Raw genomic sequence first — 22,812 nt, forward strand, 5'->3', positions numbered from 1 at the left:
AGTAGCTTCAGGGATAGAAACTGTAGATAACCTTTAGAGACTAACCCCTGAGCTCTGCTTCTGTGTTATCGGCTACCGCAAGATAGGGCCACATTCCAATGTCCAGCAGGATGTGACTAGCAATGACCCTGCGGGCTGACCCCAGTCTTTAGAACATGTTCTTTAGGATTTAGAATTTAGAACAAAGGAAAATTCCTGTGGTTTGAACCTTTAAAAGGGAGTGCCTACCCCTGAAATGGTACAGTCGTATAGAGACCACCTGCGTGTGGTGCTCTTGCGGCTGTCCTGGCCAGATATTTCAATAAATCCTTGCCTGGTTTTTTTAATTAATCATCAGCCTCCGCTGGTCTTATTTTGAACCCAGGATTCGACCCCACTGAAAGTCAGTAAGTTATCTCTGTTATAGAATTTGCAGTTAGTTATTTAATTTTCAACATTTGTAGTTAGTTATTTAATTTTCAAACCATCTTTTGTGGTTATTTTAGGTCTCTGAGTTTGCAAGACTGCCATGAAAGCCTCCCCTGAGCTTGTCAAGTTCGTATGTGGCTCTTTTCCTTCACAATATATAATAAAATCTTTGGTTTATTTATATTTTATACTTTCCAAGTTAAATTTAAAGACTTTAACCAAGAGATAGCTTTGGGAAATTTTAAGGGCTCTGGAATTATTTAAGGATTTATTCTCTCTTCTTAAAATAAATATTTTAAAACTAAATTAGGCTGATCTGATATACTCGAAATCACATTGGAAGCTTTATAAAATAAAAATTAATAACTGTCTTCTATTTAAATATATATACTTTAAATGTTATAAAGGTTTCAACCTCTAAGTTTGGCAGGACAAGGTTGCTGAATACTTTTTTAGCTTGTCACAATATAATCAAAGTCTTATATAAACTCTAAAGTAAAATTTGCATACATATGCACATAAGCATTAGTCAAAAAGAATTCTGTCTAAAATTAAAAATGTAAGCTTAAAAAGGAGAAATTTTAAAATATCTCCCCTACTATTTACAAAGTAAAGTAAAAAGTTATTATTTGGGCATTAAATCTCTCCATTAATGGGATACCACAAAGAAAAAGAAAGTTACTTTTACTTGAAATGTATGCATTTCAGTATTGGCCAACATATTTCTCTTCTACTAGCTTTTCTGAAAAGCAACCAAGTTGGTTGTTCTGTTTAAAAGAAAGTAAAAATTTTAAGAGAAACTCCCTAAATGTGGCTTAGAGATTGCTCTGGGAAAAAATACAGTGGGAAATTCCCTTCAAATATTTATACAAAAATCAATGTATTAGGCCTCAAAAGGTAGAAATACCGAAGGATTGACTCAAGACCTTAAATGACTTTTAGAAATTATTAAAGGACATTAATTAGTTAAGACCTTATCTAAAAATCTCTATGGGAGAAATGAAAAATTTATTCAATGTACTTAGGAATCCTAAGAAAGTTCTTATGAAGTGTCTGCAAAGACCTACAGAATCATTTTTTTTCTAATTTTGTGTCTCTCATGTAATAGCAGTTTGCAACCATTTAAAAGATATAAATGCCAAGCCGTTTGGGATAATGCAGAAGAAGAAGAAAATGAAGGCTACTCAAGGTGCCAAGGTGCCAACATGAGGGCAGATGAAAAAGTTAACAATGAAGCCCAACAGATGGTAGAAAAGAAAGAAGTGGAAGCTACTCCCTCAACCATGTTTCTAGCTATGCTAGTATTGCTTAGCTGCCAATCTTCTGGAAAGTTTTGCTCAGCCAAGTCTGAGGACTCTGAGTAAATAAACACCAGCAGCAAAAGAAACTTTCATTTTGTAGATGTAAATGTTAACATGACTGTAGTTTGATTTCTCTCTTGTTGCTATGTTGCATTGGCATTGTTTTGTTATTATTTTAATAGCCAGAGTTTTGTTCTTGACATTCAAGTTTTAAAATGTTAATATGTTTATCGTTTTTTTTTTTGTTGTTGTTGTTGTTGCATCGGCATTGTTTTGTTATTGTTTTAATAACCAGAGCTTTGCTCTTGATGTTTGAGTTTTACTTTTATTATAGTAGCTTAAAAACAAACAGGGGGAAGATGTAGGGAGCACATATAAGATCAAGCCTCAGACTGACCTATGGTAGGGTCACAAACAAGTCCCATCTTGGAAGGCAGAGCCCTCTTAGCATATTTAAGTTTAATTTATAGCCTGCAATAGTTCCTTCCTAGGTAGCTAATGGGCTGTGAGAGGTGCAACAAGTGCTGCCAAAACAAGGTGAAACTCACAAGAACATTGTAATCATGTTGACCACTTCCTTGTTTTGCTTTGACTCTAAAATAAAGCCTCGGCTTGCAGGCTGACATGTTTCTGTGTCCTCATTCAGGCACAGCAGACCCCCTGAGCCCAAGCTGTATTCTCTTGTCTGTCTTCTTTAATCATTCACTGCCCCTGCTCAGGTCCACCCTTGGCCATTCTGGCATGGCACAATTTAGAAGAGAGCTGAAAATTGAGTTACATGTGTTTGTAGGAGAGGATGTAGTTTAGAACCAATGAATCTAAACTACAAAGAAAATTAAGGGACATGGGAAAGGTAAAAAGTGGTGAAAGAAATTGGTTCAAATAATTATAGAAGTTATCAAGTCCAAAACCTGCAAGGAGGGCCAGCAAGCCCAGGAGAACTGATGTTCCATCACTAGTCTGAAGGACAGGAAGAGCCAAAGTTGCATATGAAGTTCAAAATCTACTGGAGATTTTAGTATAGAGGTACTAATTGTTTACAAATAAATGCAACCTTGAAACTCCCATCTAGATAAAAATATAAAGCATTACTTGAATCCCAATATTTTTTCTACTTCTTCTTACCCACAATTAATTACTACTCTGATTTCTATCTCCAAGCAAAGTTTAGTCTGTCTTAACTTTATATAACATATGTTTTGTTTGTGACAGTCATCCCTGTTGCATGCAAAAGTTCATTCTCTTAATTGCTCCACAAAACATTTCTCAACCCCATCATACTTGGCATTTTGGGCTGCAATATTTCTGTGTGTGGGGCTATCTTGGGTATTGTAGGATGTTTAACAGGCAGCAACAACCTATTAAACACAAAACAACAACAACCTCTAAATACAAGATGCCACAACATCTGTACTTAAAAAAAAAAAAATATATATATATATATATATATATATATATATATATATATATATATATATATATATATAATTGATTTTTGTACAGAGAGGAAGGGAGAGAGATAGAGAGTTAGAAACATCAATGAGAAAGAGTCATTGATCAGCTGCCTCTTGCACACCCCCCAATGGGGATATGCCCGCAACCAAGGTACATGCCCTTGACTGGAATCGAACCCCGGGCCCTTCAGTCCCCAAGCTGACGCTCTATCCATTGAGCCAAACTGGTTCTGGCAACATCTATACAGTACTTCTAAACAACCCAGTTGTGACAACCAAATATGTTTCCAGTCATTATTAAATGTCAGCTGGGGCCAAATCACCACCTTTAGGAGCTATTGATCTGGAATCATTAAAACTGTCTCTATTCTGTCACATCCCAATCTCATAATTGGTACTTCAGAGTCTAAGCAGACACAAAGGCTGAGAAAAGTATAGAAGAAGGGCTCACTCAACAATGCCTAAGGAAGATGTCTTCTTTATCTCAAAACAGTTTAAACTCTTAGAAAAGTTAAAAGTGTTGTGGGGTTGAACCCTGGGTTCAAAATAAGACCACCAGAGGCTGATGATTGATTTAAAAAAAGCAGGCAAGGATTTAATGAAAAACTGGCCAGGACGGCTGCAAGAGCACCACACGCAGGTGGAGTCCACAGTTCCAGGTGTAAGCAGTCTTTTTAAAGGTTCAAACCACAGGAATTTTCCTTTGTTCTAAATTCTAAAGGCTGGGAACATTGGAATGTGGCCCTATCTTGCCAATAATTCAGAAGCAGAACTCAGAGGTTAATTTCTAAAGGTTATCTATAGTTTCTACCCCTGAAGCCATGGTGCTTGGGACCATAAATACAGGAATCAATCTCCTGTATTTATGGTCCCAGGCACAAGAAAATTGCTTTAGCCTCCAGGTCTCCACCTGGAAGCTGAATGCAGTTTTTATCCAAGTATGGTTGCTACCATATTTCAAAAAGCAGCATGATCCAAACCAGTGACTCACTTATACTTTATCAGTTGTTGTATCTTTATTAATGAGTATGAAAGTATGTACTACTTTATTAAAATTTTTAATGTTTTTTTTTATTTTGTTGTTAATCCTCTCCTGAGGTTATTTTTTTTCCCCCATTGATTTTTTAGGAAGAGTGGACAAGAAAGGGAAAGACAGAAAGAAACATTGATGCGAGGGAAACACATGGATTGGTTGTCTCCTGCAGGAGTCCTGACCCGGACCTGGGCCAGGGAGGAGCCTGAAACCCAGAAAGTAGACTTTATCAGAATTGAATCTGGTAGTCCAATGTTCTATCCACTGAGCCAAACTGCTAAGGGCAATTTTTTAATTTTTATTTAGAATGATAGTAAGTAAATAATTTAATTCAGAGTAAGTTCCAAATCCTCAATGTTAACACAAAGCAAATTTTAGCACAACCTAAAAAATTCCTTGATTTTGCTAATACATTTCTTACTTAGAGATAGTGTCTTTGTTTGAATGACAGAACAATCAAAGGCAAACGTAACACAGATGGTGATGTTGATGATAATTATAATGATAATTGTGATAACAAGGATGATGGAAACAGTATAGTATGAACTGGAGCTCACCTTCATCAGTTCATGTTATCTGTATTGTTGATAAATTTTGATATATTTGCAAGGTTACAATGCAGAAAAAAACCCAAAAAACCTCAAATATAATCTTGGATGACATCAAATAGGTACTTTTACACATGAATGCATCAATCACTCAATGCATATGTACTGACCACTGACCATGGCTTAGCATTGAGGAGGCATTGAGGATTCTATGATATGCACAGCAAACATGGTCCCTGTGCTCATGCATTATTTTTATTTCAGAAGGAAAATATTAAAACAAATTATACAAATAAGTGTAATATTTGAATGTCTAAAAGGCATTATAAAGGAATTATACAGAGCACTATGCGTAAGTGTAGAAAGGAGACAGAATTTGGAGTACTAATTCAGTAATCCTTCCTTGAAAAAGTAAGGTTAAGATAAATTTTTGGTTAAACACAACTGGGAAAAATGTGAGGGAAGAGAGTTTTAGACAGAGACAAGTTTGTGTACAAAAGACCTACTTGGTGAAGTGTTGGGTGTGTTTGGTATCTGAAGCTGAGATAACATATGATGAAGAGAGGGGCAGGCAGGAGTCAGAATATGTAGGATCTTGCAGCCATGGTATGAAGAATGCAAGCTTTTAATGCTTTAGGACTGTGTAGAAAAAGTGACAGAACAAATTGTTTTAATAAACTCATTGTGACTACTGTGTAAATATGAATTAGGACTGCCAAAACTGATTATTCCTGGCCATGCATTTGGACATAAAAACAGGCCAACTGGCAGCTTCTTAATATCACTAGCCTGTTTGTTAAAGATTTATAATGCTGAAAACAAATAAATAAATAAATAATACATACATGTATACATAGATAAATAATAACAAAGTACCATACATTTGCTCCAAAAATGACAATGAAAGTTGTTGGAACTCTTAAATAATAATTTTTTTCTTCCTCCCTTCCAATTCCCCCCTTTATTGTCATTCTCCCTCCCTCAGCTTTAGTAAAATATAATTGACTATATATATATATATATATATATATATATATATATATATATATAATTACACCAGTATATGGTGAACAGTAATTAGGTTTTAAAATGATATAATCTAAAGGTTTCCCAGCCAGAAAGAGCAATCTTGTAAGTCAATTAAGGCCACTGAAAATGGCATTTCCTGGAAACATAATCAGATGAAACTGAAAGCAGGGAAGAGCTACTTTTATCACAGGCTTATTTCCAAAAAATCAGCTGCTTTTCTGTAGGAACAATCCTTGAGCCTGGTTTTGACAATCTAATTCCATTGCAGAGGATACATAAAATGTCAGTGGAAATTCACACAGATCTGCTCCCAGGACCAAACTTGAATTACAACTAATACAACCCCCGCCCCCCCTAAAAACAACAACAACAACAACAACAACAACAAAAAACTAAAACAAAACAAAACAAAAAACCCCCCACAACAAACAAACACAAAACAACAACAACCAAACACAAAAACCCCACCCAGAATAATCAACAGAAGACTACCTGGAGAGAAATCTGATAATGAAGGACAGAAAGTGGACATCACATAGAGACTGATAGGAAAGTGGAGGCATGAAAGAGCTGAACTGGCTTCCACAAACAGCAACTGAAGTTACAGAGAGTTGTTTCAACTGTGGGGGTTTGCCACTGAGAACTCTGGGGTCAAATCCCCAAGCTGGGCCCTCCCATCAGAGAGCACCAATATTGAGAAAGGTGCCCACATAATATCTGGCTGTGAAAAACAGCAGGATTGCTCTCTGCCAAGGAAAGTTGGCTGGAAATGCAGGCAACCTCTTAAAGGGCCAATATACAGCATTCAGAAGGCAGACATCCTGGTTTCATGTGTTGAGTCATTCCCTCATGCTATAGAGATCATCTTTCTCAGGTAAACTTTTACTATTCTACCATTTTTGTCTAGGGGGAAGACAGTTGACTTATCCTATTGAAAAATCCATTGCTCCACCCTGTGGTTTCTGGGGAGCATTAAAAGACTGTGAATAATAATTAATATCCAGGTAGAAGCAGTTGTTCCTTCCTGTTGGAAAAACTATCATCCAAACTGTGGATGATTGCTTGAGGCTACTCTAGACGAATCCAATCATTCTGTAGGCAGAGGTAGTTCTCTAGAGGCTTTGAGGCTTTGCCTGATCTAATTAGTCAGAAACATCAGTTTGGGTCCTTGCCACAAACACTATCCTAGACTGTTCAGTGAATGAAAGCCAGTGGGACCCCAAACACCTGTAGCTGACATCTATGGGACCAGCTCCATCGGGAAAGGAAGTATAGCTCAGAACAGGGCCAATCAAAGTGTAAGATTCAAGGCAGACTCAGCCTCTGGGATAGGGAGTCTATGAGTACTTGACAACTGGCACAATGATATTGGGATTGAACCTCACTGGCAGCAAGTCAAAGGGGACAATCATGCCACAAATGGGACATCAACAATAAAGTCCCAATTATAACAGGACAGCCAAAACCATACACACAGGGCATTCCTAGAGCATCCAGCTCAGATGAACAAAAAGACCACATCACTGACCCCCTCAAAACACATATATAAGACCATCCTACAAAGACTGGGAGGCTTAGCAGTTCTGTTTTATACATGGAAACAAGTATCAGAGAAAGAGAGCTAAAATGGGGAGACAAAGAAACAATCCCCAATGAGAGAAAATAGGAATCTACAGAGAAAGAACTAAATGAGATAGAAGCAAGAAACTTATAAGACATAGAGTTCACAACAATGGTTATAAAGGTGCTTGAGAAACATAGTGCAAATCACAACAGTATGAAAAGGGAATTAAAGGCCATTGACATAAACCATACAGAAATCAAGAATGACATATCTGACATGAAGGACACAGTGAAAGGGATTAAAAGTAGATTGAGTGAAGAAGAGGACTGAATCAGTGATTTGGAAACAAGGTAGAAATAAATACCCAATTAGAGCAGCAAAAAGAAAATTGCATGAAAAAGCAGGAAGATAGCTAAAGGGGCTTCTGGGATAACATAAAACATAACAAAATCTGTATTTTAGGAATAACAGGTGGGGAAGAAGATGAGCAAGGAACAGCAGTTCCCATTAGAATGTCAACTAACTTATCCAGAGAAAAACTTCAGGCCTGAAGGGAGTGGTATGAAGTATTCTAAGTAATTGAAAGCAAGGGCCTAAATCCAAGACTACTGTATCCAACGAGGCTATCATTTAAAATTGAAGGTGAAGTAAAAAGCTTTTCAGACATGAAAGCATTAAAGGGGTACATTACCTCCAAATCAGCAATGCAAGAAATGTTAAAGGGACTGCTTTAAGAAGAAGAAAATAACAGAGAGAGTCATCATAGACATAAAGAAAATACAAATCAAGAAACATAGAGAGGAACCAAATAAATAAAATTGAAAATGAAAAAGATAATATAACTGATACCACACAAATACAAAAGATTGTAAGCAAATACTATAAACAACTATATGCCAACAAACTGGACAAGCTGGGTGAAATGGATAAATTTTTATAAAGGTACAATCTTCCAAAATTCTTTCTGAATTCTTTCTGATTCAATCAGGAAGTATCAGGAAACCTGAATAGGTCAATAACAATTGATGAAATGGAAGCAATAATTAAAAATCTTCCAGCAAACAAAAGTCCTGAACTGGATGGATTTACAGGTGAATTTTACCAAATATTCAAAGAAGAACTAACACCCATCCTCCTCAAACTATTCAAAAAAAATTCAAGAGAAAGGAATACTTCTAAGCTCTTTTTAGGAAGTCAGAATTACCCTAATTCCAAAACCAGATAAAGATACTACATAGAAAGAGAATTACAGGCCAATATCCCTGATGGACACAAATGCTAAAACCATCAACAAACTTTTAGCAAATAAGATCCAGCAATACATTAAAAAGAGTACATGTCATGATCAATTGGATTTTTTTCCAAGGATGGCACAATATTTGCAAATCAATAAATGTGATATATCACATAAATGAACTGAAAGATAAAAACCACATGATCATATCAATAGATACAGAAAAAAAACATTCAACAAAATCCAGCACCCTTTTCTCTCTTGATTGATTAAGATATTATTATATGTCCTTATCCCCCAATTGCCACCTCCACAGCCCCACTCATGCCCTCACCCACCTGTTGTCTGTGTCCATTGGTTACATAAGATGACTTTTGAAACAAAAAAAAGTCAACAGAAAATTGGGGGCAAAAGACCAAAATTGCACAAAAATTACCTGCAGATCTTGACGGCAAAGTAAGTCTTTTCTTTGAAGTGGGGGGTAGTCTTATACAGGGAATATAGGCCTAAACCTACGTTTTAACTGTAAAAAATTAGGGGGGCCGTCTTATAAGCCGGAAAATACGGTAGGCTTATATGCATGCATACAGTCCTTTGATTGATCTCTTCCTCTTACATCCTCTGTCCCCTACTTTCCCTCTGAGGTTTGATGGTCTGATTGATGCTTCTCTGTTTCTGGATCTGTTTTGTTCATCAACTTATGTTATTCATTATATTACACAAATGAATGAGATCATGTTATATTTATCTTTCTCTTACTGGCTTACTTCACTTAGCATAATGCTCTCCAATTCTATCCATGCTGTTGCAAATGGTAAGAATTCTTCTTTTATACAACAGTGTAGTAATTCCATTGTGTAGATTTACCACAGTTTTTAAATTTACTCATCTGGTGATGGATACATAGGCTATTTCCAAATCTTAGCTATTGTAAATTGTGCTGCTATGAACATAGGGGCACATATATTCTTTCTGATTGGTGTTTCTAGTTTCTTGGAATATATTCCTAGAAGTGAGATCACTGGGTCAAATGGGAATTCTATTTTTAGGTTTTTTTTTTTTTTTTTTAGGACTCCATACTATTCTCCACAGTGGCTGCACCAGTCTGCATTCCCACCAGCAGTGAGTGCACTAGACTTCCTTTTTCTCTGCATTCTCACCAGCACTTGTCTTTGTTCATTTGTTAAATGATAGCCATTCTCACAGGTGTGATATGGTATCACATTGTTGTTTTGATTTGCATCTCTCAGATGATTAGTGACTTTGAGCATGTTTTCATATGTTTCTTGGCCTTATCTTCTGTCTTCTTTAAAAAAGTATCTATTTAGGTCCATTGTCCTTTTTTTTTTTTTAATTGAGTCTATTATTAAGTTATATGAGTTGCCTGCAAATGTTAGAGATTGAACCTTTATCAGTGATAAAATTTACAAACATGTTCTCCCATGAAGTGGGCTTCTTGTTGTTTTGTTGATGGTTTCTTTTGCTGTGCAAATGCTTTTTATTTTGATGTAGTCTCATTTGTTTATTTTGTCTTTAGTTTCCATTGCCCTAGGAGCTGTATCTGTGAAGAAATTATTTTGGCATATGTCTGAGATTTTTCTGCCTGTGGATTCCTCTAGTATTTTTATGGTTTCCTGTGTTATGGTTAAGTCCTTTATCCATCTTAGGTTTATTTTTGTGCATGGTGTAAGTTGGTGGACTAGTTTCTTTCTTTTTTTGCATGTATCTGTCCAATTTTCCCAACACCATTTATTGAAGAGACTGTCTTGACTCCATTGAATGTTCATGCCTCCTTTGTCAAATATTAATTGAGCATAGTGGTTTGGGTCGATATCTTGGCTCTCTATTATATTCCATTGGTCTGTATATCTGTTCTTATGCCAGTACCAGGCCATTTTGAGAACAGTGGCTTTGTAATACAATTTGAAATCTGTTATTGAGTTCCCACCTACTTTGTTCTTTTTTTCTCAGGATTGCTGTGGCTATTTGGGATATTTTTAAAATTCCAGATGAATATTTGGAGAGTTATTTCTAGGTCTGTAAAATGTGCCATTGGTATTGTATGGGGAGTGCAATGAATCTATAGATTGCTTTGGATAGTATGGACATTTTAATGATGTTGATTCTACCAATCCATGAACACGGTATGTTTTTCCACCTGTCATTCATTTCTATGATGTTTTTCATTTCATCTTTTATCTATTTGGTAACCCAATCATTGTTTAATAGCATGCTATTCAGCTTCCAAGTGTTAGAATTTTTTGTTGTTGTTTTTATTGTAGTTTATTTCTAACATTAGGCCATTGTGGTCTGAGAAGATGTGTGATATGATTTCAATCTTCTTGAATTTGGAGAGACTTTACTTGTGACCTAATATGTGGATCACTACCTTTTAAAATGTCCCATGTGCACTTGAGAAGAATGCATATTCCGTGGCTTTAGAGTGAAATAAATGTTCTGAAGATGTTAATTAGTCCTTCTGATCTAGTAGTTATTTAGGATTGCTGTTTCTTTTCCCTTTTTTTGTCTAGAGGATTTATCCAGTGATGTCAGTTGAATATTAAGATCCCCCACTATGGTTGTTGATCTCTTATTTTGATATCTTCCAGAAGTATTTTTTATGTTTTTGGGTGCTCCTGCTTTCGGTATGTATATATTTACCAGGGTTATATCCTCTTCTTGTATCTATCCCTTCAGTATTATGAAGTGGCCTTCTTTATCTTTGTTATGGCCTTCAATTTAAAGTCTATTTTGTTAGATATAATATTTCTACCCCAACTTTTTTTTCATTTCAATTTGCCTGAAAATTATTTTTCCATCCCTTCACTTTTAGTCTCTGTAAGTGCCACATATTGGGTCACAAGCAAAGTCTCTCCAAATTCAAGAAGATTGAAATCATATCACACATCTTCTGAGGTGAGTCTTTGTAGATAGCATATATATGGGACATGCTTTTTTGTTTTTATCCATTCAGCCACTCAATATCTTTTGATTGGAGCATTTAGTTCATTTACATCTAATGTTATTATTGATATATACTTGTTTGTAGCCATTGTGTGTGTGTGTGTGTGTGTTTTCTTTCTTCCCTATCTATTTCTTCTTTTTACAACAATCCCTTTAGCATTTCTTGCATTGATAAACTCCCTTAACTTTATTTTGTCTGTGAAGCTTTTCATTTCCCTTGGATAGAGTATTCTTGGATTCAATATCTTGCTTCGCATTACTGTGTAAGTTTCCTTCCATTCCTTTCTGGCCTGATGTGTTTCTATTGAGAAATCATTTGATTATCTAATGGGAGTTCCCTTGTATGTAACTTTTTGCTGCTAATCCAGTCATCCGCTTTTCCTAATCTGTTGAAATTTTCCATGGCGTTTTTTATTTATTTATTTATTTATTTATTTATTTATTTATTTTTTTATTGCAGCTATACCACTCTTCATTTCTTCTTGATTCCTACATAAGAGTTTTTTTTTTTTTTTTTCATGCATTTGGTTTATGAACTTTATGACCCTTATTCTAAAATTTTCCCCCTGACATTTTGCATGCCTCTATTTCACTTATCTACTTTTCTGGCAATTCCTCCTTCTCTTTTCTTTGGGAGTTCCTTTGTCTCCCCATTTTTGCTCTCACCGAAAGATCTAGGTCAGTGGTTCTTAACCTTTTTAATGCCACGATCCTTTAATACAGTTCCTCATGTTGTGGTGACTCCCAACCATAAAATTATTTTTATTGCTACTTCATAACTGTAATTTTGCTACTGTTATGAATCTAATGTAAATATTTGTGTTTTCTGATGGTCTTAGGCTCTACAGCAGCAGTTCTCAACCCACAGGTTTACAGTAGCAAAATTACAGTTATGAAGTAGCAACATAAATAATTTTATGGTTTGGAGTCACCACAACATGAGGAATTGTATTAAAGGGTTGCAGCATTAGAAAGGTTGAGAACCACTGGTCTAAGTGTTGTATCATGTGGGGGCTGCTCCTCACGTGGCATTGGTTCCTCACGCAGAAGCTACTCTTTGGGAAGTCATGGCAGCGGCTGCTCCTTAGTTGGTGGTGGCTCCTCTGATGAGCTCTGCTCTCATCAGTGGTGTTCCTCCTGCTGGAGTTGGGGGGAAAAGATGCTCATGCAGCTGCTGCTCCTCAGATGGGGCCAGCACCATTTTTTGATAAAACAAAACAAAACAAAACAAAACAAAACAAAACAAAACAAAACAAAAACAACCCTCTCATTTTAGTGGGAATAGAGGTATTATAACTGAACATAATAAAGGCCATACCTGGTATATGACAAACCTACAGCCAACATAATACTCAATGGGCTTCATGATAAACTTACTGCCAACATAATACTCAATGGAGTATAAATGATTTAATAAATGAATTTTGCAAGATGGCAGGTTACAAAATCAACGTCCACAAATTGATAGCATTTTTTACACCAATAATGAATTCTCAGGAAGCGCCGGGGGACATTTACACTATGAAACACTATGCAGCTGTAAAAAACAGGGATCTCTTATCCTTTGGAATAGGATAAATGGACCTGGAAAATATTATGCTAAGTGAAATAATCCAAACTGTGGAAGACAAATATCACATGATCTCACTTATTTGTGAAATCTAATGAACAAAAGAAATTGACCAACAAAATAAGACCTGCAAATGTCCCAGCCATGTCCTGTGTGGTTCAGGTTCAGGTTCAGGCTGGAATACAATACTATTGTTTAAGCTTAGGTATCATCTTTGTTTTTAGTTCCAATTTTCATGTTATACCATGATCTGTGTGTGTTGTTATTCATTAAATAACATGCCTTCCTGCTACTTAATAGCAAGTTAGGTAGAACCGGTTCTTTTCTGCTTTGCCTTTTTAATTTTCTATTCCTGTAGTCCTATTGTGTTCTGTGTCAAATAAAAGCCAGTTGGATTCTATTTTTAAAGTAAATTTTAAAAATATATTCTATAATTATGTCACAAAAGTGTAATATTGGTAAAGGAAGAATTATTAAAATGAGTTCTTAAATTGATGGAGGTTAATAAGAGTTGATTTAACTGAAATGAAATTTTTGCATGTTTTATTATTTTAACTCCAGAGAGGGGTTAGGGGGATGTGGGACTAGTTTAATCAAAGATCTTATATGGACATCAATAATAGGGTGGTGAAGGTCAGAGTTGGGGCAGGAACTAAGTGGCTGGGGCAATGGAAGGGAAAGGGGGACATTGTAATACTCTAAACAATAAAGATGAAATTAAATGAGACTTTTCTTGTCTAAGAATTTCCACTAGTCCACCAAGCTGAGTACACTTGGTGCCAAATAAACACACTTTCAACAACAAAGTGATTGGTCATTTTTTCTGGAGTTAAAAATAATAAAACAAGCAAAAATTTCATTTCAGTTAAATCAACTCTAATTAACCTCCATCAGTTTAAGAACTCATTTTAATAATTCTTCCTTTACCAATATTATACTTTTGTGAATTATAATTATAGGATATATTTTTTAAATACACTTTTTAAAACAGGACTGCAGGAATAGAAAATTAAAAAGGCAAAGCAGAAAAGAGCCGGTTCTATCTAACTTGCTATTAAGTAACAGGATGGCAAGTTATTAAATGAATAACAACATAGTTCAGCTTGATGGAAGAATATTGTTTTTATAGTGCCCATACTTTTGGAATTCCCACTCTTTGTTGTCCAGTGGACGCACGTGCCATGTTTTGAGCTCAGAGAGATGTAGTGGAGGTGAAAAGCATGATGACAGTCTCTCCACGCATGGGTACACTCTTCAGAAGAGGCAGAGGCTTGGTGAGCCTGCATTCTGTGCAAAGATCCCCTGTGTAAAGATCATCCTGCAGATGGCACAGTTATCAACCACAGTATCCCAAGCCCAGAGGGCTACCATATTCCACTTTTTCACTTCAAAGCACTTCTTACTGGTGTGCTGTGGGTGCCACTCAAAGTGTCCACTCCCATAGTTGTTGACATGTTGGAAACACATGGTCTGTCCAAAACTTTTTTCTTGCAATTTATTTCCCACCATGGAAGCTTAGAAAAGACTCCAAATGTATTTTTCTTCAATGGTAATAATTATAATGAATTAAAAATAAGTTAATAAGCCTCAAATATGATAAATAACACTAAAATAACAACAACGATAAAATATTAACTCTAAGGCTAAACGAATTATCTAGAACTATATTCTTGAAAGTCTAGACTTATATTTTATTATTATAGCCTCCTGGAACAAATAAGAAGCATAACAATAAAGAAAAAAAAAGAGAGAGAACAGAAGGGCATGCTCTTGGATCCAGTTGATAAGAAAGACTCTCCCTGAGAAGGAAGATCATTGCATTACTGGCCTACCTCAAAACACAAGAAAACTGGTAAAAATTATTTAAATCTACAACTTAAAGAGTTAGAATGAGAGCAATAAGAAAAGCCTAGAGTGAGCATAAAGAAGGAAATAGTAAAGATCAGAGTGGAAATAAATGCCATAGAGACAAAATAAAAAAAAAAAAATCAATGAAAACAAGAGCTGGTTCTTTAAAAGGATGAACAAGGATTGATGAACCTCTAGCCAGGCTCACCAAGAAGCAGAGAGGACCCAAATGAACAAAATCAGAAATGAAAGAGGCAAAATAACAACAGATCCCACATAAATACAAAGGATTGTAAAAAAAAAAAAAAAAAAAAAAAAATACCATGAACAACTCTATTCCAACAAAACTGGTCAACCTAGAAGAAATGGACATATTCCTAGAAAAATACAACCTAACAAAATTGGAGGATCACAATACGTACCAGCTATTAAGCTATTTTATCAAGTCACTGTTGTCAAAACTGCCTGGTACCCGCATAAGAACAGACATATAGACCTATGGAATATAACAGAGAAACCAGAAATCAATCAAAGCCATTATGCTCAATTAATATTTGACAAAGGAGTCAAGAGCACACAATGGAGTCAAGACAGTCTCTTTAATAAATGATGTTGGGCAAATTGGACAAATACATGCAAAAAAACCCCAAAAAACAGTGAAACTAGACCACCAACTTACACCATACACAAAAATAAATTCAAAATAGAAAAAAGACTTAAATGTAAGCCATGAAACTATAAAAATCTTAGAAGGATCTATAGGCAGCAAAATATCAAACATATTGGTGAAAGTGGAATTAATGTTTTAATGTTTTGAAACCAACTCAGAATAATCTAGGCAGAGAAAAATAGGCAATGAAACTAACCTAAAGTTGTTCTAATAACACAACTCCCACTTATATCCATCCAGGAGACAATAGGTGTTAACAAAAAATACTTTGATTACACAGTTTTTTAAAAATAGTCTAACAGAGTGGAATCCTTTATAATCACATATTTTTTTTCTGAATTGTTATTCAGATGAAAATGCAAATATGGAATGAAACTTAATAGACAAAAAACAAACAAACACAACTAAACAAAACAGAAAACAGATAATATCTGTGGCACTTGTCAACTTTAAATAACTTGTTGATGGTTATGACTTCTTTGTTCATTTTGAATGTCCAGTTTTGAGTTAGTTTGTATTTTTATATTATTTCACTGAAAGAAACACTCGAAATATAAACTCAGGACCCTTACACTCCCCCACAGAGCCTCCACAAAGAAAAACAAAAAACAACAGTAAGTGGGAGAATATGCTACAAAATACTAGGGTCTATCTCTTGATAGGGAAAATTGGAGTTTTATGCACACAGTTATTGACGATGAAGAAGGATAAATTAATTATAAGTTTAAAAAAAAAGCCAGAAATGAAAAGGCTGTCTTAGCATAAAATTACAACAATAAGAAAAACCTCATTGCCTTTCCAAAGTACTTCTGAGAGGGTCACTGCAGACCTGTCAGCCTGCTGTTACTGGCTCACATTCAGCCCTGCAGCTCTGTGTTCCTGTGGGGTCAGAAACACAAGCCCCCCTGAGGGGGAAGTGCCAGACAAGGATTTCCAAGCTGGTGTGGAAGATACTTCAACCACCCTGCATTTCCTCGGAGGCGGGGAAGAGGGAGAGAGGGGGTGAAGGTCCAACACGTAACTTCCCAGAAAAGGATGTGTCCTTTCGATTTTGATTTCGGTTCTTCTCAACCACACTGAAAACAGCTTCGCTGTGATATTCGGCTTCATTATCAGCTTCTAAAGAAAACTGTGAACACCCTGCGGAGCCAGACTCAGGAGGAGCAAGGCAGCAAGAGGCAAGGATTTATCTATTGTCTGCAGCTTAGGAGACAGGTAAATTCCCTCAGAGACTTGGATTTCCATGCACGTGTTCATTAAGTAACATCAACAAGAACAATGCATGCTCCAGGGCAGCACACCTGGCTCTGGAGGCAAGAGTCTCCACTGTCAGCTCTGGCTGATGGTTTGGGCAGAGGAAAGATGGGCCCCCAGGGCTATAAGCTGTTTGGATGGAAGGCTGTTGCAGGGCAGCAGGCACAGCTTGTTCCTGGGATGCCCAGCTCCTTTTTGGGCACCCTCCCAGGCTGCAAAAAGAGCCCTAACCGGGAGCAGGAGGGGTGAACCCTACATCACCTGCTTGAAGTCCTTTCTGTGACTGAGGAACCAAACCTGTCCTTTCCTAAGAAGCCCTGGTTGCAGTCACTTCCTCCATCTTCCCCTCCCCATCTCAGACATTTCCCTGGTGTCTGTGGGACATTGAAAAAACAGAGGGAAGATGATCCTTAACATACAATTTAAACATGAAAACATACTTTATTGCATTAACTGTATTTAGTATCCCAAAGATTCTATAAAGTGGTATTTAGATGAAATACTTTATTTTAACATATTTTATTCAACTATTAAAACTATCTGTAAGGTCTAAGCCAGGTTTTTATTCTGTAGTTTACAAATGTTTAGACCCTACCAAAAATTTACATCAATTATTGTTTTTAGGTTCAGTTGTTTTGCTGAGTCCTCTGTAAGAATGAAAATAAAAATTCCTCAGCTTTTTATTTTTTATTTTTCAAACTTCTGTAAACTAGCAACAGAAAAGTGGGAGGAGGAGAGGGAGAAAGGAGGAGTGAGAAGGACCTGGGAGCTTGTTCTGGGACACTCTGACTTGAGGAGCTGAGGGTCAGAAGTGGGAATTCAACTTTCTTTTGTAAGCAACTTGGTCCTGAGCTTAAACCTCTCACTTTCTGATTCAGAATGGACTGAGGAATGGAGAGGTAGGGACACCAGTAGCCTGGTAGCCTAGACTGTAGGGCTCAGCTGCTGGCTTTAGCTTCCCCATCAGGGGCAGTGGTAGTTGTGAGGTGGCAGTTTAGTAGGACTTCACATAACCGGGATAGTAGATGGTGGAGAAGAGAAGGTGGGTGCATGGAGAGATGAGAGATTCGGGTGTTCTCCTGGCTGCTTAAAGGGAAGGGGTGGGGCATGGAGACAGCTTCTTCATGCATGAGCTCAGTGTTCCTCATTGTAATGTGCACTAGTTTGGACTTATGGTCTAATTCTAATTCCACCTTAGATTCACCACGTACACAGCATTTAAAAATTTACATTTTTTTAGTTAATTTTTCCCCCCCTCAAGTGCAGACTTGGCTCAGAGAGCTCTAGAGTGCCTTTATTTATTGGAAAAAGAGAGGAAGGGAGGAAAAGAGGAAGGAGGAAAGAGAGAGAGAGAGAGAGAGAGAGAGAGAGAGAGAGCGAGAAAAGGGGCCAGACACAGATGGGCTGCATTATGATTGTGGCCTCAACCTCAGCTCCCAGTCACATCCTTAAAGGTTAGATAAAGAGCATGCTGTCCCCTGACAAGGCTATAATTCACTGCTCAGGCCCAAACTTGCTTAGAACACTGCCTGGTTCAGCTTCATTCTTGGTATGTTCTGAAAATTAGGAAGGACCAGCACAGCACTTTCTTGAATATAAAAATTACTTTCTCTGCCCTAACAAAGTCCTAAGTCAGACATGTCCAGGAATTATGCAGACCCACTTGATATTTTCACATGCATAGTTTTTATTTATTTATAGTTTGTTTTATTTATCTTTTTTCTTTATTAATTAAGGTATTACTATGTGTCCTTATCCTCCAATTGCCACCTCCTCACCCCCACACTCATGCCCTCACCCACCTGTTGTCTGTGTCCATTGGTTAGGCTTATATGCATGCATACAGTCCTTTGATTGATCTCTTCCTCTTATACCCTCTGTCCCCTACGTTCCCTCTGAGGTTTGATGGTCTGATCAATGCTTCTCTGTCTCTGGATCTATTTTTGTTCATCAGTTTATGTTGTTCATTATATTCCACAAATGATTGAGATCATGTTATATTTATCTTTCTCTGACTGACTTATTTTGCTTAACATAATGCTCTCCAGTTCTATCCATGCTATTGTAAATGGTAGGAGTTCCTTCCTTTTTACAGCAGCATAGAATTCCATTGTGTAGATGTGCCACGTTTTTTTCTAAAGTTTTACATATGTCTCCTTTTCCCCCATTGACCCCCTCCTCCATCCCTTCCAACCCAGGCAAGCCCCCATCGCCCCAGTGTCTGAGTCCATTGGTTATGCTAATATGCATGCATACAAGTCCTTTGGTTGCTTTCTAACACCCTCTCCCCTACCATTTTTCTCTATCGATCTATTCTTGTTCATCAAATTATGTTGATCATTATATCCTACATATGAATGAGGTCATGTGTTATTTAACTTTCTCGACAGGTTTATTTTGCTTAGTATACTGCCCTCCTGTTCCATCCATGTTGTTATAAAGGATAAAAATTCCTCCTTTTTAAAAGCGTCATAGTGTTCCATTGTGTAGCTGTACCACAGTTTTTTAATCCACTCATCGGCTGATGGGCACTTAGGCTGTTTCCAAATGTTAGCTATTGTAAATTGTGCTGCTATGAACATAGGGGTGCATATATCTTTTCTGACTGGTGTTTCTGTTTTCTTGGAATATATTCCTAGAAGTGGTATTACTGGGTCAAATGGGAGTTCCATTTTTAGTTTTTTGAGAAAACTCCATACTATTCTCTACAGTGGCTGCACCAGTCTGCATTCCTACCAGCAGTACATGAGGGTTCCTTATTCTTTGCATCCTTGCCAGCATTTGTCATTTGTTGATTTGTTGATGATAGCCATTCTGACAGGTGTGAGATGATATCTCATTGTCATTTTGAATTGCATCACTCAAATGATTGGTGACTTTGAGCATGTTTTCATATATCTCCTCGCGTCCTGTATGCCCTCTTTTGAAAAGTTTCTATTTAGTTCTGATGCCCATTTTTTGATTGGATTGTTTATCTTCCCTTTGCTGAGTTGTATGAGTTCCCTGTAAATGTTGGATATTAAACGCTTATCGGTGATAACATTGGCAAATATGTTCTCCCATGCAGTGGGCTTTGTTGTTGTTTTATTGATGGTTTCTTTTGCTGTGCAGAAGCTTTTTATTTTGATGTAGTCCCATTTGTTTATTTTCCCCTAAGTTTCCATTATCCTAAGAGTTGCATCTGTGAAGATAATGCTTGGCCATATGTCTGACATTTTGCTGCCTATGGATTTCTCTAACATTTTATGATTTCCCATCTTATGTTTAAGTCCTTTATCTATTTTGCATTTATTTTTGTGTATGGTATAATTTGGTGGTCTATTATAGTTTAATTTTTTTGCATGATTCTGCCCAATTTTCCCAACACAATTTATTGAAGTGACTATCTTGACTCCATTGTATGTTCTTGGCTCTTTGTCATACATATATAATTGAGCATAGTGGTTTGGGTAAATTTCCGTGTTCTCTATTCTATTTCATTGGTTTATATGTCTGTTCTTGTGCTAGTACAAGGCCATTTTGAGAACAGTGGCTTTGTAATATAGCTTGATATCTGGTATTGAGAGCCCTCTTAGTTTGTTCTTCTTTCTCAGGATTGCTGCAGCTTTCAGGGTTTTATTTTATTCTAAATGAATAATTTGTTCTAGGTCTGTGAAATATGACATTGGTACTTTAATGGGGAGTGCATTGGGTAGTATGAACATGTTAATGATGTTGATTCTATCAATCCATGAACATGATACAAATGCCTTCATGTTCCATCTATGTCTTCCTCTGTCTCTTTATTCAGTGTTCTGTAGTTTTCTGAGTATAGCTCTTTTCCCTCCTTAGTTAACTTTATTCCAAGGTATCTTAATTTTGTTGGTGCAATGGTAAATGGAATTGTTTTTATAACCTCTATTCCTGTAAGTTCACTATTGTTGTATAAAAATGCAATGAATTTTGGGTGTTAATTTTGCATCTTGCTACATTGCTGAATTCATTGATTAAGTCTAAAATTTTTGATGGAGTCTTTCAGTTTTTCTAGTACAGTATCATTTCATCTTCGAATAATGACAGTTTTACTTCTTTTCCAAGTTGGATGCCTTTTATTTCATCTTCTCCACTGATGGCTATGGCTAGCGCTTCCAGCACTATGTTGAAGAGGAGTGGTGAATGTGGGCATCCCTATCTTTTCCTGTTCTTAGGTGAAATAGTTTTAATTTTTGCCCATCGAGTATAATATTGGCTGTAGGTTTGTCATATAATGCTTTTATTAGGTTGAGGTATGATTCCTCTATTCTCTTCAGTGAGAGTTTTTATCAAGAAAGAGTCTTGGATTTTGTCAAATGCCTTTTCTGAATCAATTGATAGGATTGTGTGATTTTATTTCTCAATTTGTTTATATGATATATCATTTTTATCAATTTTCAGATATTGTGCCATCCTTGCATCCCCGAGATGAATTTTACTTGGTCATGGTGTATGATATTTCTGATGTACTGCCTGATTTGATTTGCTATAATTCTGTTGAGGATTTTGGCATCTATGTTCATGAGGGATATTGGCTTGTAATTATCTTTCTTTGCATTGTCTTTATCTGGTTTTGGTATTAGGAAAATGCTGGCTTCATAGAATGAGCTTGGAAGTATTCCTTCCTCTTGAATTGTTTCAAATAATTTGATTAGCATAGGTTTTATTTCTTCTTTGAATGTTTGGTAAAATTCTCTTGTGAAGCTGTCTGGTCCAGTGCTTTTATTTGCTAGAAGTTTTTGATAACTACTTCAATTTCCTTCATAATTAATGGTCTATTGAGATTTTTAGATTCTTCCTGATTGAGTTTTGGAAGGTTGCATCTTTCTAGAATATGTCCATTTCCTCTAGATTGTCTAGGTTTTTGGAATAGAGTTGTTCATAGTATTTTTTTTGTGATCCTTTGAATTTCTTTGGGGTCTGTTGTTATTTTGCCTGTTTCATTTCTGATTTTGTTAATTTGGGTCCTCTCTCTTTGCTTCTTCGTGAGCCTGGCTAAAGTTTCATCAATCTTATTTATCCTTTCAAAGAACCAGCTCTTGTTTTCATTGATCATTTGTATTGCCATTTTTTGGTCTCTATGTCATTCATTTTTGCTCTGAGCCTTCCTTCTGCTCACTCTGGGCTTTTCTTGTTGCTCTCTTTCTAATTCTTTAAGTTGTGGAGTTAGATAATTTATTAACAGTTTTACATGTTTTATTTATTTATCTATTATTTATTTATTTATTTATTTATTCATTTATTTATTTTTAGGTAGGTCTGTAGAGCTATAACCTTTCCTCTCATGTCTGCTTTCTCTGTGTCCATAGATTTTGGGTTGTTGTGTTTTCATTGTCATTTGTTTCGAGGATGTTTCTTTTTAAATTTCTTCTTTGATGTCTTTGGTAACCCAATCATTGTTTAATATTATTCAAGCTCCAAGTATTTGAAAATTTTTGGTTGTTTTTATTGTAGTTTATTTCTAATATTATGCTATTATGGTCTGTGAAGGTGCTTGATCTATTTAAATCTTCTTGAATTTGGAGAGACTTTGCTTGTGACCAACTATGTGGTCTATCTTTGAAAATGTCTCATGTGCATTGAGAAGAATGTACAATATATTCCATGGCTTTGGGGTGAAATGTTTTGAAGATGTCAATTAATTCTATCTGATCTAGTGAGTAATTTAGGATTGATGTTTCTTTGCTGATTTTTTTGTCTAGAGGACTTATTCAGTGATGTCAGTGGGGTATTAATGTCCCCTACTATGATTGTATTGTTGATCTCTTCCTTGATGTCTTCCAGGAGGTTTTTTTTTTTTTTTTTTTTTTTTTTATGTATTTGGGTACTCCTGCATTGGGTGCATATATGTTTACCAGGGTTTTATCCTCTTGCTATGTCAATCCCTTTAGTATTATGAAGTGACCTTCCCTATCTCTTGTTA

At 36.2% G+C, this 22,812-nt stretch overlaps 1 protein-coding gene, 1 long non-coding RNA gene and 1 pseudogene across 5 annotated transcripts in view; 2 read left to right on the forward strand and 1 right to left on the reverse strand.

The window, feature by feature from the left end:
* The first annotated feature begins 316 nt into the window (after window positions 1-316).
* LOC311616448 lies at window positions 317-2,370 on the forward strand. Its single transcript, XR_014793899.1, has 3 exons — window positions 317-386; window positions 486-538; window positions 1,517-2,370. It is a non-coding gene; the product is annotated as an uncharacterized lncRNA (long non-coding RNA).
* An 8,695-nt stretch (window positions 2,371-11,065) lies between these two features.
* Window positions 11,066-22,812, forward strand: part of LOC311616666 (guanylate-binding protein 6-like) — a 45,847-nt gene continuing 34,100 nt past the window's right edge. The window contains exons 1-2 of one of the 3 annotated variants that reach the window (XM_084872332.1): window positions 16,662-16,838; window positions 20,955-21,034. In XM_084872332.1, the coding sequence (XP_084728458.1) occupies window positions 20,959-21,034 (76 nt within the window). In that variant the 5' untranslated portion in view covers window positions 16,662-16,838; window positions 20,955-20,958. Of the gene's footprint in view, window positions 11,488-16,613; window positions 16,839-20,954; window positions 21,035-22,812 lie in introns of those variants that run through there. The other 2 variants (XM_084872334.1, XM_084872333.1) reach the window with 2 other exon arrangements.
* LOC311615692 (E3 ubiquitin-protein ligase RBX1-like) lies at window positions 14,204-14,559 on the reverse strand (annotated as a pseudogene). The gene has a single exon. The product of its transcript is annotated as an E3 ubiquitin-protein ligase RBX1-like (transcript).

The sequence above is a fragment of the Pipistrellus hanaki genome (genome assembly GCF_964339955.1).
Source record: "Pipistrellus hanaki genome assembly, chromosome: 2".
NCBI classification, from domain to species: Eukaryota; Metazoa; Chordata; class Mammalia; order Chiroptera; family Vespertilionidae; genus Pipistrellus; species Pipistrellus hanaki.